The sequence below is a fragment of the Hyaena hyaena genome, unplaced genomic scaffold (assembly GCF_003009895.1).
Source record: "Hyaena hyaena isolate Hyena2069 unplaced genomic scaffold, ASM300989v1 scaffold_1364, whole genome shotgun sequence".
In the NCBI taxonomy this organism is placed as follows: domain Eukaryota; kingdom Metazoa; phylum Chordata; class Mammalia; order Carnivora; family Hyaenidae; genus Hyaena; species Hyaena hyaena.
The window spans coordinates 55,740-71,946 of NW_024081998.1; the positions used below are offsets into that span (position 1 = coordinate 55,740).

Genomic DNA, 16,207 nt, shown 5'->3' on the forward strand with positions numbered 1-16,207 from the left:
TCAAGGTGTAATTGCCTGACCAGCCGCATCAACATCTCCCTGGGACCATGTTAGAAGTACAAATTCACACCCCAACCCTGGATCTACAGGATGAGAGATTCTGGGCTTGTGGCCCAGAAGTATGTGTTTTAACTAGCCCTTCAGCTGATTCCAACCAATGCTCAAATTTGAAAACCACTGAATTATGACAGAAGTTTTTTGTTTTGTTTTGTTTTGATTGTGCATTACTACCATGAAGTTTTTTTTTTCGCATGTTCATATCTATTGAACTATATTTATTTATATTGAAAGTATACACAATACTTATATTACCTACATTTCAAGGCACAATATGTGCTTAAAGTGAAGCTCATTGTTAGAATAGATATAAATCAATAATGCAAGTACTCTTGATAAATTTGTTTTCTTTTCTATTTTTTTGGTAATAAATAATAGATCTTTGTTTTTAACCTTATAATGCAAATGCAGTAGAATGAATAGAGTATAGTGGTTGTGAGATCTAAGCTAGACTGCTGAAGTTTGGATCCATCTCTGCTAATAACCACTCCGGCCTGGACAATTTACTTAATGTCTCCATGCTTTACTTCGTCATCTGCAAAATGGAGCTGTGCATAGTGTTGTCTCAAAGAATTGTTAACATTAACTGAGTTAATGAATGCACATCACTTAGAAAGTGCCTGGTTTTTAGTATGGTATCAAAAAACATAAATTATTCTTACCTGGAATTAAAAAAAACAGCTTTTGGTATTTTCTGGTGTCCTTATATTATTTTATTAAGCTCAATCATTTATTTTGTTGCAGGAGTCTTTTTAAACCACCTATTTTATTAGGATTGGTTTAGTTAAACTAGATAATTCACAAACCCATTTAATTGGGCACTCTTGTAATGCCACATGGCCTAATCCCTTGAAAGTGAACTTGTGTAAAAAGTAGTGCAGTCATGATGCCTATGGAACTCCTGCTCTGTCTTCAAGGTCCTGGACAATTTGGCTAGGGGAGGGGAGGGTGTTTGTATTAGACAGGAGCAAACACAAATGAAAGTTCTAATTGACTTTCACACTTTATGGTCAGTCTTACACAACTCCTTGGGGAAAACATCCCAATATGGATGATTCGCCATAGGTCAGTCAGTGCTTCTCACACTTCAACATATATGTGAATCGCCTGAGGAATTTGTTAAAAGGCATATCCTGAGCTGGTCCTGAGATAATGACGGCAATTTCATTAAATATGAGAACTTACCTACTAGTCAACAATTGATGAAACTTGAGGAATAGTAGGAATCAGGAAGTTAGTAAAACCAGATGAGAAGTGAGAGGTCTTATGTTTTTATACCTAATTTGGAGGCATTGAGGATGATTTTTGGAAAGTGTTGTTAGCCATTATTTGGGTTAGATTAGAGCTCATGGAACAAAGCCCACAGCTGTGGCTTGGTTTTAATATCTTCATCTGCCTGAAATTGTATAGGACAGGACATAGAGCAGTTGACTTCCAGCATGAATTTAGAGTGACAAACTGATAAAATTCCATGAAGTCACCAAATTTAGCTAATTTCAATCATATATGTTATATACACTGTGTATATATATATAATATTGAGCAACGTATACACTGATATATGCTCTGTATGTATATTATATGATTATATAATACATATACACATGTAACCACACACACACATAATGCATTGAGATCCAGAGAGGTGGACCTAAGCTCCCTGTGGTAATCACCTTGTAGAACATCCCAAGCACTTTGTAGCATTTTCTGAGCCTGCTGTCAGGTGGTAAGGGTGCCATCACTCATCGAGGACTGGGATATCCCAAATGCTACTGTTACCATGAGCAGCAGCTTTAGTGCTTTTGGGCCTGTGCATTTTAGTGCAGAACTCCACAGAATACTGGTTTCGATTTTAATAACTATTCAGACAGGTTCCAAGACACAAGTAAAAAAAATTTGCATAGTGTATCAAAAGGACACGAAGAAACAGAAATAATGAGAGAGGTGTTGCCATTTGCTTCAAGGTAGCCTCTCTGCCCTGCCGAAAAGTGTACAGTGATCAGTTACATGTCGTTTTGAGCTATAGAACCCTCATGCTCTATTAACTATGGTGTTAGGAAAATGGCTTCTGGCAATTTTCCATCATGTCAATTCCCTGCGTATTTACATTAGGAGCAACATTTTTATGATGGGTACAAAAAAAAAAATTCCCTCTTCTCAGCATTTCCCCATTAGGCATACAAAATATTTTCCTTCCTATAAAATATACTTTAGGAGTATAACTTAGTGATGTACATTAGATACTGGAGCTTGGAGAAGTAAAGGGTTCAGTTCAATCTCTGGTGCATTATTAGTTCTTTCTGTAACTCATTTCTTGATCTAATGTAAATTGAACTAGGGAATATTTGGAACACTAGTAATGGGTTTTGAAAAAAAAATCATTGAATAGAAACTCTCAGAAACTCTTCTGTAGAAAAATTTGGAAAAGGTAGTTTTTCTTTTTAAACTTGCAAGAAGATATTTATAGCAAATCATCAGGTACCTTCACTAATGAAAGACATGGTTCATATTTTGATCAACACCTCCTATCTGATACATTATTCAACCTGAATGAGACATGACATTCATTTTTCTTCATGGCATTGAGTGACTCGATGCGATTTCAAATGGTAAATCTATGGGTTTGGATTATTTTTAAAAAAAGTATTTTAGTAATATGCCAGAGACTCAATTGATAAGTTTCTATTTTAGTTTTCTTAAAGGCAAATTAGTTTCTAGTCAGTGTTAAAATTTAGCAAAGTAACATAGTGTTTCCACGTTTTCTGTTTCTATAATTGTGCTATTTTTTAAACTATATCTTCCTTCCTTTTTCTTCTGCCTTCATTACCCCAAGTAGCATAGGAGATTTCCCTAGGAACCTTTAAATTCACAATGAATTTTGGTATTTCCCGTTTATACTATCAGCTCTCTGAAAATGCATCCATTGTTTAGATGCCAGTTAATATCAGGTAATACTTTATACTACAATAAGTGATAAAAAAATCAACAACTATGGGGCTTCAATGACTTTTTTTCCTCAGGGGCTTCAACAAATATTTGATTTTGCTTGAAATTAAAGCTTGACAGTTTTAAGCTAGAATCCAACATTGGTTCCTTTGAATTATATGTTTGTTTTTTTAATTGAATATTGTGTGTACTACTAGTACAGTTTATGCTAAGAGGAACTGGCTTTAAGGCACAATGAATCTTTGTTTCCACTTTACCAGACCTATGTAAATAATTTCTTTTAGAGGTAACCACTTTGTACTCAGGCTGTTAAAGTGCATGTGAATTTGAAAATACATTTTACTGACAACTCCAAGTTTCAAGAGTTAAGAATGCTCATTTATAAATAGTACTATTTTTATCTCTTTTCTGCTGGAAATGTGAATCTGTCAATTAAAGAGTGTCAAAGAGCTATCCAAACCTCTGAAATGACTCCCAGCTACCTTACTTTTGAAACAAGAAAGACTCCTGAGTTGCACGCTGTGGGATGGGCCCACTCCGGCAACTAACCCTCAATAAATAACTGATTAACAAGAGCCTTTCATATAGTATTATATTTTTTTCCCCTTCAGATGATGGTGCTAACACGTGTGATTAGACTTTGTGTTATATTTGTGTAAAAGGTTGTATACATCAAACAAAATGTTCATTTTGATAATCTTCTGAGAAAGATATTGAATAGTAAGCTAGTATTATTTAAGCATTAATATTTAATTAATTAATATTTAATTATATTAATATATAACAGCTGTGCTTTATAAATTTAACCTAAATTTATCTAAAATACTCATGGATAGTGTCTACTCTTTCCTCCATTTGGGTGGTTCACTATGCTGGAATGATACAATGTCATACTCTTCTGGTTTACAGTGCCTGTTAATACCCTTTATGTGTCCTGCTCTAATTTCCCCTTCCTCTGCCTGTTTTAAGTTTTCAAATTATTTTTTGTAATTTTTAAATTTATCTTGAGAGAAAGTGCATGCATTCCAGCAAATAGGAGAGGGGCAGAAGGTAAGGGAGAGAGAATCTCAAGCAAGCTCCATGCTCAGCCCAGAGCCTGACTCAGGGCCCAAACTCATGAACATGAAATGATGACCTGATTTTTTATTTTATATATATGTAAATATATATAATATATTTATCAGTATAATATATAGTAATTATTATGTATATTATATATAGTAATATAGTATATTTATCAATATAATAATGATAAAGGTGATGATGATGATGATAGTGATACTCTATTAGTTTCTTCTTGATGGTGTAATAAATTGCCACATCTTTAGTACCTTAAAACAATGCAAATTTATCATCTTACAGTTCTGTAGGTTGGAAATTGGATTAAACTGCTTTCACTGAAGGCTTTAGAAGTGGGGAATCTCTAAAATTTCTCACCTTCTCTAATTAGTAGAGGCTGTTTGCATTCGCTGGCTCATAACCCCCTTCCGTCTTCAAAGCCAGCAATGGCCTCCAGAGACTTTCTCATATGGTATCACTCTGACATGAATTCTTGTGTCTCCTGCTTTCACTTTTGGGGATCCTTGCTATTACACTGGGTGCACCTGGATCACCTAGGTTACTTTCCCATTTTAAAGCTAGCTAACTAGCAATGTTAATTTTATTTGCACCTCAGTTTCTTTTTGCCAAGGAATCTAATATATTCACAGGTTCTGGGAATGAGACCATGGACATCTTTGGAGGGGCATTTTTCTGTCTATCAGAATATCTAACAGCCATTGAGAACTTAACCATTTTCTAGGTACTATTCTAAACACCTCACATGTATTGTCAAGAACTGTGTCAAGAACTGTGAGGAGTCTGAGATTTTACCTTACCCTATCTGCAAATCTGACAGGTCACCTGACATTATTTCATGAATGCTTGCAGAGACATGAAATTCCTGGGTTAGAGATAAAAGCCTTTACTCCTCTAGCTATAGCAGTAGACAGAGATTCAGCATTTTTTGTGTTCATTTCCCTGAGCCCCAATTCCCAAGAGCAATGCGAGGGGCATGTGATACCTCCATGTACATTGGATTATGTTACAGATGAGGAACCTTGAGCCTATGGGACCTGATTATTTTATAAATGATGGTATATATGCCTGTCCTTTGCTATGGAGAGGACACTTTTTTTTTTCTTTTTGCTGTACAGATATTCTTAAAACGATAGTCTGGAACAAAAAACAGTCAGTTCTGTGTTCATGAGACATACAGAAATGTGAGAGACCCTTGAGAATTGTGTTCCAACAATAGCCCTCACAGTAACCCTGTGAAATAGTTGCAGTTATAATCATCTCCACTTTACAGGTAAAGAAAATGAGGGACAGAAATGATAAGTAACATGCCTCATTAAGTAGCAGAATTGAGTTTGAACCTAGGCTGGCTGGCTTCAGAGCCCATGTTCTTAATCTCTGCTCTGTGCTGCATCCATTATTCCTGGTATTCATTCTAGCAAATGCACTGTTCTGCACTTTCCTTCCTATATGTCTATAATGTATATACTTTTTAACTTGATTGTATCCCCCATTGGTTTTTAAGCCTCATGAGGGTTTAATGGGACTGTATCTTTATTGTTCAAGGTTTATATATCCAGTGCTCGGATCAGTCTGGCCTGTAATAGGTAATGAATAAGTATTTTAGGAATAAATGAAAATGCATCATAAATGAAGCCTTAATAGAGAGAAACCGTTACTTTCAACCTACATTCTCTTAGATAACAGCAAGGCTTTGTTACATAACAAGCATCAGTCAATTTCGCCTGTTACCAAATGATGAAGATAGGGGTCATTCAGCGTGTGTTTGATGTTTATGCCTAATCATGTCCATTAAAGCAAAGACCATGAGTTTCGAAAGTGCTTGAAAGAAGATGCAACATATGATGATGGAAATTAAAGTAGAGCTAATTTTAAAAATTAAATGGGTGAGAAAATGACAAATGTTCCTTGTGCATATAGGATAAGTCCTTTGACATAGAAATTCTTTTTCAAGGGAAGAGGAAATTAGGCAACACATGAAAAGCATTCCTTTGCAATTGACAGTAATCATGAGTGTCGAGAAAAAGTGATTGCAGAAATGTAAAAAAAAATCTTCTGAATATGTGGCAGGAGGATCAGCAAAACTGCATATTATGGCCTAATGCTACTTTGAGAGAATGCTAGGAATTTGAAAATGTAAATGCTAGGCTTGTGAATACAACTGGTAATGATGAAAATTCTGCTATAGGCCAAAATGTATAGCTGAAACTAGCCTCTTTTTTGATAGAAAGATGCCTCAACAGAAAGTCCATCAGGAGAGGGGCACCTGGATGGCTCAGACGGTTGAGTGTTGAACTCTTGATTTCTGTTTAGGTCATGATCTCACAACTGTGAAATGGACCCTCATTTGGGGCTCAGCTCAAAGCCTCCTTAGGATTCTGCCTCTCCCTCTCTCTGCCCCTCCTCCCCTCACATGCACTCTCTTTCTCTCTCTCAACATAGGTAAATAAATAAACACTAAAAAAAGAGAAAGTCCATTAGGAGAAAGTGCTTTTTGTGTTCAGCTCTGAAGGGCTGATTCACTCTTAAATTTGCTGGAAATGTATCCAAGGATACATTTTGTCCTCCTCTTTGTCAAGTGAACTTAAAAACAGCCATTCAGAACCTGACTAGTTCGTGAATAAAAAACAAAGAAACAAACAAACAAACAAAGCTTCAGACTGTGCTCTTGGAAAGAAGAAAAAAAGTTGGTCTCATTCTATAATACCAGTAATAGGGGACTTCTATGAATTTCATCTTGTTACTATATCATATATATCATATGTTACTATATCAAAGGCAACTTATATTTCTACTAGTCACATATGGTAATGGTCAGAGCAAGTTTTATTTTTTACTTAAGCATAAATGCATATATAAATATATCTTAAGCAAGTGCTATAGTAACGGCATAATTAAAATATTACATTTGTTTTTACCTGCTATACCTTTAAAACTTATTTAGCACCTCTGAATGAAAATATAGAAATGTCCTATGATGCAGTTTGTTTTCTTTTGTTTACTCATTCTTAGATAGATAGGTCCTATATTGCTTTACATCATAACATAAAACCTCAATTCAGAAATTAAAATGCCTGATGTAACTGAGTACCCCACTCTTCATCTTTGTTCAGAGAAAAGGTTCCTCCTCTTCTAAGCTAAATCCTGTGATGCATTCAATTCCCCAAAGTGGGGATGAACTGGAAAGATCCCAACTAGTGACAGCACTAGTGATTTATCATGTTCTGTACTTAAGACTAAGTGCTTTACATGGACCATCTCATTGACTCTTCACAACAACCTACAAGGAAGCTACCATTAATATCCCTATTTTATCAATGAGAAAATGGAAACTGGGAGAAATTAAACAATTTGTTCCAAGCCCTACAGCTAGTAAACATTAAACGAGGGTTTGGATCCCAGACAATGTGGACTCCACAGCTCTGATGTTTAACTATTGTGTTCACTGCTTTCTACCAAGAAGGCCTGGACAGCAGAGCTGAACAGATAACTTGGCACTGGGATTGAGATGCTGCTAAGGTAGACTTGGAAGACAGTATTGGAGGTGCAATTTAAAGGGTGACATGAAGCAGGACACAGGAGGAGGGGGTAGGTCAGAAGTTGTTTTCTGTGTTTTTTGTTTTGTTTTTGTTTTTGTGAGAGAGAGAGAGAGAGGGTGAGAGAATGACAATGTGCATGTAAGTGTGACAGGGAGGGGCAGAGGGAGAGAATGAGAGAATCCACACTTAGCATGGAGCCCCAATTGAGGCTAGATCTCATGACCCTGGGATCATGACCTGAACCTCAGTCAAGAGTGAGGCACTTAACTGACTGAGCTGCCTGGCCCGGAAGTTGAGGATTTGAGAGCAAAATGGATTTGGGTGGAAGGACCAGGGCGGAGCTAGAATGCTTCTGTGAACCTGGAAGAAGGGCATCTGAGTGCTCCTTGGTGGAGTTTAAAGGAGCAGCACAGCACTTCACATGGCAGAGAACCACAGGGCTGCTCATCAGAACTACAGAATTTAATGCTCTTTTTGGATGGATGTCGATAATGGTTCTGTATCTGGTTTGTAATACCAGCAAAACAAGTTGTAGGCTCTATTCAGCATGACTTGTCAAAATGAGGAAAATTTTCATTTATCTTGCAACAACTTCTAGAACATCAGCCATGTTCTAGGCACTGTGCTAGGCTCTAGAAATGCAGCAAATGAAATTAAAAAATGACCTGCCTTTATGGAGGTAAAGTTCGACTGGATTGGTGTTCCAGCTTAGATGTTGTCTTCCCAGAGAGGGTTTCCTTGATCACTCACTCTGACCAGGAAGTATCCCTCCCCTTAACCCCATTAATCTTTAACATCTCCTGTACTATTTTCATCATAGTGCCAATCCTAATCTCCTATGTTTGTTTATTTATTTATCTGAGTATTTTTTGTCTCCCTACCCCACCTCTAGCCCTGAAGCTAGAATATGAACTCCAAGGGAGCCAGATCACTGTTAGACCCCTCTCCCGAGGCAGAGTAAGAACTCAATAAACTTTGTGAATGGATGAATGAAGGAAATATACTGCAGGTACAGGGAAAATAAAGATTAGTTACTCCCATGAGAAAGTCTTATGGATTTTCTCCCTATTGTGAGACCAAAACTTCTGGGATTAATGTCTGGCAGTTTAGATTTTCTGAGCAGAAAATCTCACCTCCAACCAGGGATCGGTGCTGCTCTGTAAGGAAGGAACCACATCCTCTGCTCATAGTCCTGGCTTGGCAGCAGCTGTGTCCTCTGCTTAGGTCTGGAGGGATTGGCTCCCCAGGTGATGCTCATTGAGCTTCTTTGGTATTTAACCTCTTATCTTCCAGAAGTTTCTATCCATTTCTGGACTCAAGTTTGAAGTCTGGGCCTTTGGGGGTTCTGATCTTTAGCAGGGACTCTCTATGACTCTTAAAATATTTAGATAAATAAATGGATGGCAAATGAAAAATGAGTTGGCAAATTTGGGTGTGGACAATGGAAGGCAGAAATCAGCTGGTAAAGAAATATTGCTGAGGAGAGCCAAGATTTTAGGGAGTCTGGCTTAGGCAAAAGAGAAAATGTCAAGAGAGAGCAAGACAATGGACAAATATTTAGAGGTCATATTTCACATGGTATCTCCTCTACTCCTTTTACTTTAGAACATGGAGTTTGAATTTGATCTTGTGGTAGAAAGTATCTGAGGTGAAGGATACTAGACTAGAGCCAAGGCTTGAATATGCCCAGAGCTAAGACCAATACATCTTATTCTAGATGACAACTGATGATCATCTGTGAGCCCATAATCTGACTGTGGCATAGAGGAGAGGCCTGATATTGAACACTTTTTTTTGCTAGTGGTTATTTAATAATTTAAAGTACATTAGTGGAGATATTTACAAAGCTATACATCAGAACACTGCCACTAATGCTGGAGACTGTATCTTGATTTGCATGTATTATTAGACCCTGTTTGTGATTCTTTGGACCTTTTCACATAGTTTCAGTGTTCCTCTTAGCATAGTATTATCAGGGTCATAGGACATTTTCATGGAGATTAGCTTCCCTTTAGAGAGCAGAAGGGATAGTTGCAAGGTTATCTTTAGGTTTAAGCCAGATTAATGGGAGGGGTCTATTCCAGAAGGAATGGTACACTGCGGGGTATCAAATACCAGTCTACCACAAAGGTGCTTCCTAGTTTCCTCTGGAGCTCAAAGAAAGCTTTTGGGCCTGTGGGAGGTGACAGAAGACATTGGAGTCGGTGAGAACACTCAAAGAAAACTAGTAGAATGCATTACACAATAACAAAAAAATTTACAGATGGAAATCCTAGGAACTTTGATTTTCAAAAGTCCAAGGATGACCAGAAAATAAAAAGACAAAACAAACCAACACCAAGAACATAGGCTAATCTCAAAAGTGGAGGAGAAACAAGGATATCTAATTATGACAGATTCTAATCAACACTATGATAATTCTCTGCAATATCAAACAAGTAAGAACTGAGAAGTCTCCATGAGATTTTGTAATTTTAGTTAGTAAGAACTGTTGCAACACAGTGTTAAAGGTAGAAGGCAAATTATAGAGAATTGAAGAGAGCAAGCAGAGAAAGTCAGATCTTTATGTTAATTTATGTAATTGCATTCACTAGTATTATATGAATATTTGCTATCTGCCTATAGTTTTCAAAACTGTAGTGATTAATTGGAAACAGAGTACTATGCATAATTTTATCCTGGAATTTCTTTGAATTTCCAAGTAAATTAGATTCTGAAACACTTGAATTTTCTTCTGTTTTCAAGGCATATTAAAGAGGATGTTGCACATTTTAATGGATATAGCCTCATGACAAATTTATTTTTGCAAAAATTGAAATAATATAATTCATTGTGAATACATCTTAACAACTTCAAAGTTAAGCAGAAGAATATTTCATTTCATGAAGGTACTTTCTTTTAAACAGTTTGAGTTTTACTGACGTGCAGTAAACTGCACATATTTGAAGTGTACAGCTTGATGTTTTAAGATATGTATATACCCATGAAATCATCAACCCAATGAGCATATCCTTTACTTCCAAAACTTTCCTGTTGCAATCTTAACACCTCCCATTTTCTTCCCAGGAAACCGCTGGTCTGCTTTTTGACACTATACATTAGTTTTCCATTGTCTAGAATTTCATATAAATGTATGAGCAATGCTACATATATCTATTCTTCATTTTTACTCAGCATAACTATTTTGGGATTCACCTTTGCTACATGTATTGATAGTTCTTTTTATTGCCGAATGGCATTTTGTTGTGTGGATATACTGCACTTTATCCATTCACCTGCGGATAGACATTTATTTCTAGTTTTTAGCTATTGGAATTTAAACTTTTAGGAACATTTGTGTATCAGTGTTTATATAGATATAAATTATATATTATATTATAATTCCCTATATTATAAAACCTTTCTGTGTCTGAGAAGCTGACTCCTATTCCTGATCCTTCTGTGTCTTACTTTGTCCCCAATCACTTTTTCTGAGTCTAGCTCCATTTGTTCAAGAATTCCTGTGTGGTTGTTGTACAGTCTCATTACCAGGTCCAACTTCTGTGCCCTCAGACCTCTGGAAACCAATGGGAACCATCTGCCTGTTGAGGTCACCAGTGCTGGGGTCTTTGGCACCAGCCTTTCACTGGCCCCTCACGGTACTCACATGGACTACTAGTTAGGCATTTGCTGTCTGATGACTGCCCCCTAAGTGTACCTTCCTCTTTACTATAAATCCTAGACTCTGCGTCTGGCTCATGTCTGGAATCTTCTTTCTGTACCATTTAAGCCAACCCAAATTCCAGTCTGTGGCCTGATCTGCTCACTTACTTTTGGGGACCCGACTACTTTCAACTCTTGGAGAACTCCAGCATATAGAAATGCCTCTGTTTTCAACAGGCATTATTCCAAAGGATCATTCATAAATCCATGTGTTCCTTCAAGTAAATGACACCAGAAGTGTTACTGCTATGGCCACTGCTGGTGGCAGAGCTGATGCAGTGCTGTTTTGTTGCCTAGTTTGGTCACATTTAGGGAAGGTCTCAAGTTAAAATCTTAAGTAGAAGAACATCTATTTGTTATATGTTTGCAGTTTGTTCCTCTCCTTTACACCCTTCAGCTGTACTGAACTTCTTTCTCTTTGTCCAATATATTCGTCTCATTTCCTCCTTAGAATGCTTACATTTGTGTTTCTTCTTAAAACACAAGAAATGTTCTACAAGTCTCTGGATAGCTGGCTTCTACCTTCATTCACACCTCAGGTGAAATGTGATAACTTTCAGAGTTCGATCTTCACCATGCTACACTAACCCCATCGGTCAATCACTGTCTTACTCTATTGTATTTTCTTTGTAGAGCTTAACGTTCACTAAATTTCTTTTGTTCATTTACTATTTGTTAATTGACCTCCTCTTCCTGCACACACCTACATATGAATATAAGTGCCATTAGAGCAGGCAGCAAGGAGCTTGAAGGACAGAACAGTTCTTGTATTGAGCAGAAGATGTTAATGTTCTATGCATCAGTGAATGCATAGAGTACCTCTGACTGCCTGTTGAAATCCTGTTTGTCTTTTGATGTCCCACTCAAATACTAACTCTTTCAAGAACCTCTCCAACTAGTTGTTTTCTCTCTCTTTCATAGAACTTTTTATTCTCTGTTTCTCAGATTATGCTGTCATGTCTCCATTCTTGGATTAAAATGTAGTGGATACAGGGATCATATTGATTTATTTTAATATACAACTTAGACTTAAGGACACGGCAAATGATGAGAAGATGTTCATTGAAATGATGAATAAATGACAATCAACTATAAGACTGCTGACCATTTTATTCTTTTTCTTATTGTGAAATATTTAAAGCATACAGAAAAGAATCAATATTATAAATAATATCCATGCACCTATCACTTGCTTTAAAAAAATAATATTACGAATAGATTGGAAATCCCTTTTGTAGACATCTGCAATACTGTGATTTATAAGAAATACTATTTGGTTAACTGAATGATCAAATATGCATTTCTCATATATATTTGACATACATTTCTCAAATATATTTGGTCTTCCTACAAGGTTTTTGGTTTAGAGTTTCCAAAACCCTTGGAATTTCCTAAGGGTTGAGAGTCTTTGTTATGTTAACATTTGTTAATATTAGAGTCTTTGTTATGTTAATGAGTAACATTTAAAACCTAAGGATGGAGTCTGGTCTCCAGGGAGCCAACCCCATGATTAGCTAGTTGGAACTTTTAGCCCTACCCATTAACTTCCTCCTGGGAGAAGAGAAGGGCTGGAGTTTGAGGTCCATCATCAAAGGCCAATGATTTGGTCAATTATGTCTATGTAAATTATGTCTCTGTAAAAAACCCCAAGCATTAACATAGAACTTCCTGGTAGTGATCAGGTAGAGAATTGGGGAGAATGGTGTACTCTAAGAGGGCATGGAAGCTTCAGACCCTTTTCTCATACCTTGCTTTATGTATCTCTTCAATCTGGTTGTTTCTGAGTTATAGCCTTTTATTATAAACCAGTAATTTAGTAAGTAAAAATGTTTCTCTGAGTTCTCTGTACCTCTCTAGCAAATTAATCAGAACTTAAGAAGTCATGGGAACCTCAGTCAGTCAGAAGTACAGGTGACAACCTGGGCTTGGGACTGGCAACTTAAGCGGAGGTAAAGGACAATCTTGTAGGACTATACCCTTAACTTCTGGAATCTGATGCTATCTCTGGGTAGACAGTGGCAGAATGGAGTTAAATTCTCATATATCTTAGTGTCCAAAATTGCTTGGTGGTGTGGGAATCCTCCCCAACCCAAGGTTGAAATGGGGTCCAGGAACCTAAAAGACCATTCCTCATTCCCTTTTCCTACTTTATTTCCTGAAGCAATCATGATTCTGACTTTGGTGTTTATCATTCATATACGTTTGTGATTGTATGTGCATTTTACTACTGTCTGTCTGGGTATGTGTGTACATGTGAGAGTGTCCATTTACAACATACGGTATTTATTCTGCTTATTTGTAAGTAGTTTATGGCAAGGGTCATTTTACACCTTACTTGTTCCCTCAACATTATGTTTTTCAGTTATCCATGTTGATTTATATAGCATAAGATCTAGTGGTAAGCTCGTTCATTTCAGTTGTTGTGTAGGATTCCTTTCTATTAATTATTTTAATTCTTTGCCCACTATCTTGGTGAAAGGCATTTAGTTTTCCCTTTTCACTCTTAAAAACAATACTGCAGCAAACATTCTTGAACCATGTTTTTTTATTGGCATCCTAGGGAATTACTCTAGATTATTGGGAAGTGGAACTTTGGGGTCAGAGACTGCAAATACTGCATCATTGTGGTTAAAAGCAAGGCCCTGGAGTCAGCCTGCCTGGGTTCGAATCTTTACTCTGCCACTTGCTAACTTTCCCAAGAAGCAGTGAGCATCAGCTATTTACAGCCCTTCTGAGCATGCATACCCTACCTCAACCCCTGGCATCATGCAGGCAGCTTGGCTTAGGTCCCTTTGGCTCTGGCCGATCCTGCTAGAGCCAATTCCCAGCTGCCACTGCCTGCCCCTGGGGCCGGAGCCCAGCAGGACTGTGGCTTCTCATGCAATCACTGCTTTGCATTTCTGTACCATTTTTGATCCACGAAGAGGTTTATTTTTAAGCCTGGAGATATTTTTTTAGGTTCTTCGTTTAATATTTTATTTATCATTGCTGTGTGTTTGGAGCCGAGGGAGTACATCAAAGCATGAACTTATTGTGTCACCTTAACCAGAAGTTGATAATACCTCTGCAGCCTATTAAAATAAGCACATATCTTAGAATCATCTAATCATAGATTTTTGGAGCTGGAAGGGATTTTAGAGATAATGAAGGCTAATAACCTTATTTTATAGGTGAGGGAATTGTGGTCTCGAGAAATTAAGTGATTTACCGATGTCATAGGTCTAGTTAATGGTGCAGAGCAGGACCAGAACCAAAGCCTACGGGTTCCCTCACTAGTCCTTTTGCCACTACGTCCACTATTAATAGTTTCCTCTATAAGCTGTATTTGCACATAATATTTTATTTTAAACAGAACTCAAAAAAGAAAGGAGAATCTCAGCAATTAGAAAAATGACAGGTCACATCTTTAAATGGATCCAAGATGTTTCCTCTCAAAAAAATTTGGGGTAAGACTCAGAGTACAGTATTCACTGCGTTGAGCTGAATATATTTTCATTGGAAGGAACGATGCCTTTTGACTCTGTAGATTTCTGCTGCATTTGGTTTCCTTGACTTCCTGAAACTTATTAGGATGGGCTCATCAATAATGGTGCCGATACTTCCAGCCTCCTCCAGCACTGGGTCTGAAAATGAACTGTGATGAATGGATATGGCCAACGTTTACAGTGATAGCCTATATTTCTACTGTCATGTAGAAATGGCAGGTAGTTTAATTTAGAAAAAAAAAATTACTGAGAAAGAGCAAATATTCCTTTTCATTAGGATTTCTGGACTTTTTTAGGATATGAGTTTAGAATCCAGTATGTTTGTTAAAGCCTTTGGAACTGTTTTATTCTATTTCTAGATCTTTTAGCTGTGCCTAAGCACCCGTACGCTGCTATGGAGAACTGGGGACTAAGTATTTTTGTGGAACAAAGAATACTGCTGGATCCCAGTGTTTCATCTATTTCTTATTTACTGGATGTCACCATGGTCATTGTTCATGAGATATGTCACCAGGTATGAGAAAAAGGATCAGGTGTAAGTATAATTGCAAACTATTGAGACTGCAGAATGATTTTCAAATACTTAGATGAGGAGCTAAATTATTATCCTCCCAATTAAGTTTTAATTATATGGAGAGCACTGTGTAGTTCTTTTTGGATAATATGTCATTTTTCTCAGATGACAGCATAAACAAAAGAAAAGACACTGATTGTATTGAACAAACAACTGTCATTCAGTTTAGTTGGGGAGTGAGATGGCACTGCCACCCGGCAGCCTCTTTGGAGACCCTAACCAGTCACGATTCCTTGTCAACTTGCTTTATTTTCTTGTGATTATTGGTGTGTATATATGGTAAGTGCAGTGGTGGCAGTGATTTATTGCACTGCTGCGAGATGCAGCCGAGTTTTGTGTACGTGTCAAAATTTGCTTTTGCTGAAATCAATTTGTTATTCCCTTTTTCCCATCACGCAGACACTTAGGAAGTCTTTCACTAACTCAGCCATAGACTCTTTGTTCTCAAATGATTGATATTTTTTTGTCTTGGCATGTTTAGAAATTCATATGTAAATTAGCCAACTTTGTAGTGGAGCTGAGATAAAATTAATTTCATTTTGATTTTATGCACTGTCTTACAATGAGGGGAAGGTATTATGGAGACTTGGCAATGCTTATTCGAATCTTGATTCTAGTAAAAAAAAAAAATTGGAAATAAATGTTCATGCTAATAGAAAGCAATACCTGTCCTGGTAACTATGGATAGTTTTAAGTTAAAACACTGGACATCTCATTGTGATACTGTATGGCTTCCATTTGTTATAAACCCAAAATATTTTTAAAAAGAGAGGAAAACTTAAGAAGGAACTATGTGAAAAATGCTGCCAGTGGGAGAAGGTGAACTG

General features: G+C 37.0%; 1 protein-coding gene across 1 annotated transcript in view; it reads left to right on the top strand.

Moving 5' to 3' along the window:
* Positions 1-7,930: 7,930 nt before the first annotated feature.
* The window catches only part of TRHDE (thyrotropin releasing hormone degrading enzyme), a 200,187-nt gene continuing 191,910 nt past the window's right edge, over positions 7,931-16,207 (top strand). The window contains exons 1-2 of the mRNA XM_039223530.1: positions 7,931-8,150; positions 15,166-15,320. Of these exons, the coding sequence (XP_039079461.1) occupies positions 7,931-8,150; positions 15,166-15,320 (375 nt within the window). The remainder of the gene's footprint in view (positions 8,151-15,165; positions 15,321-16,207) is intronic.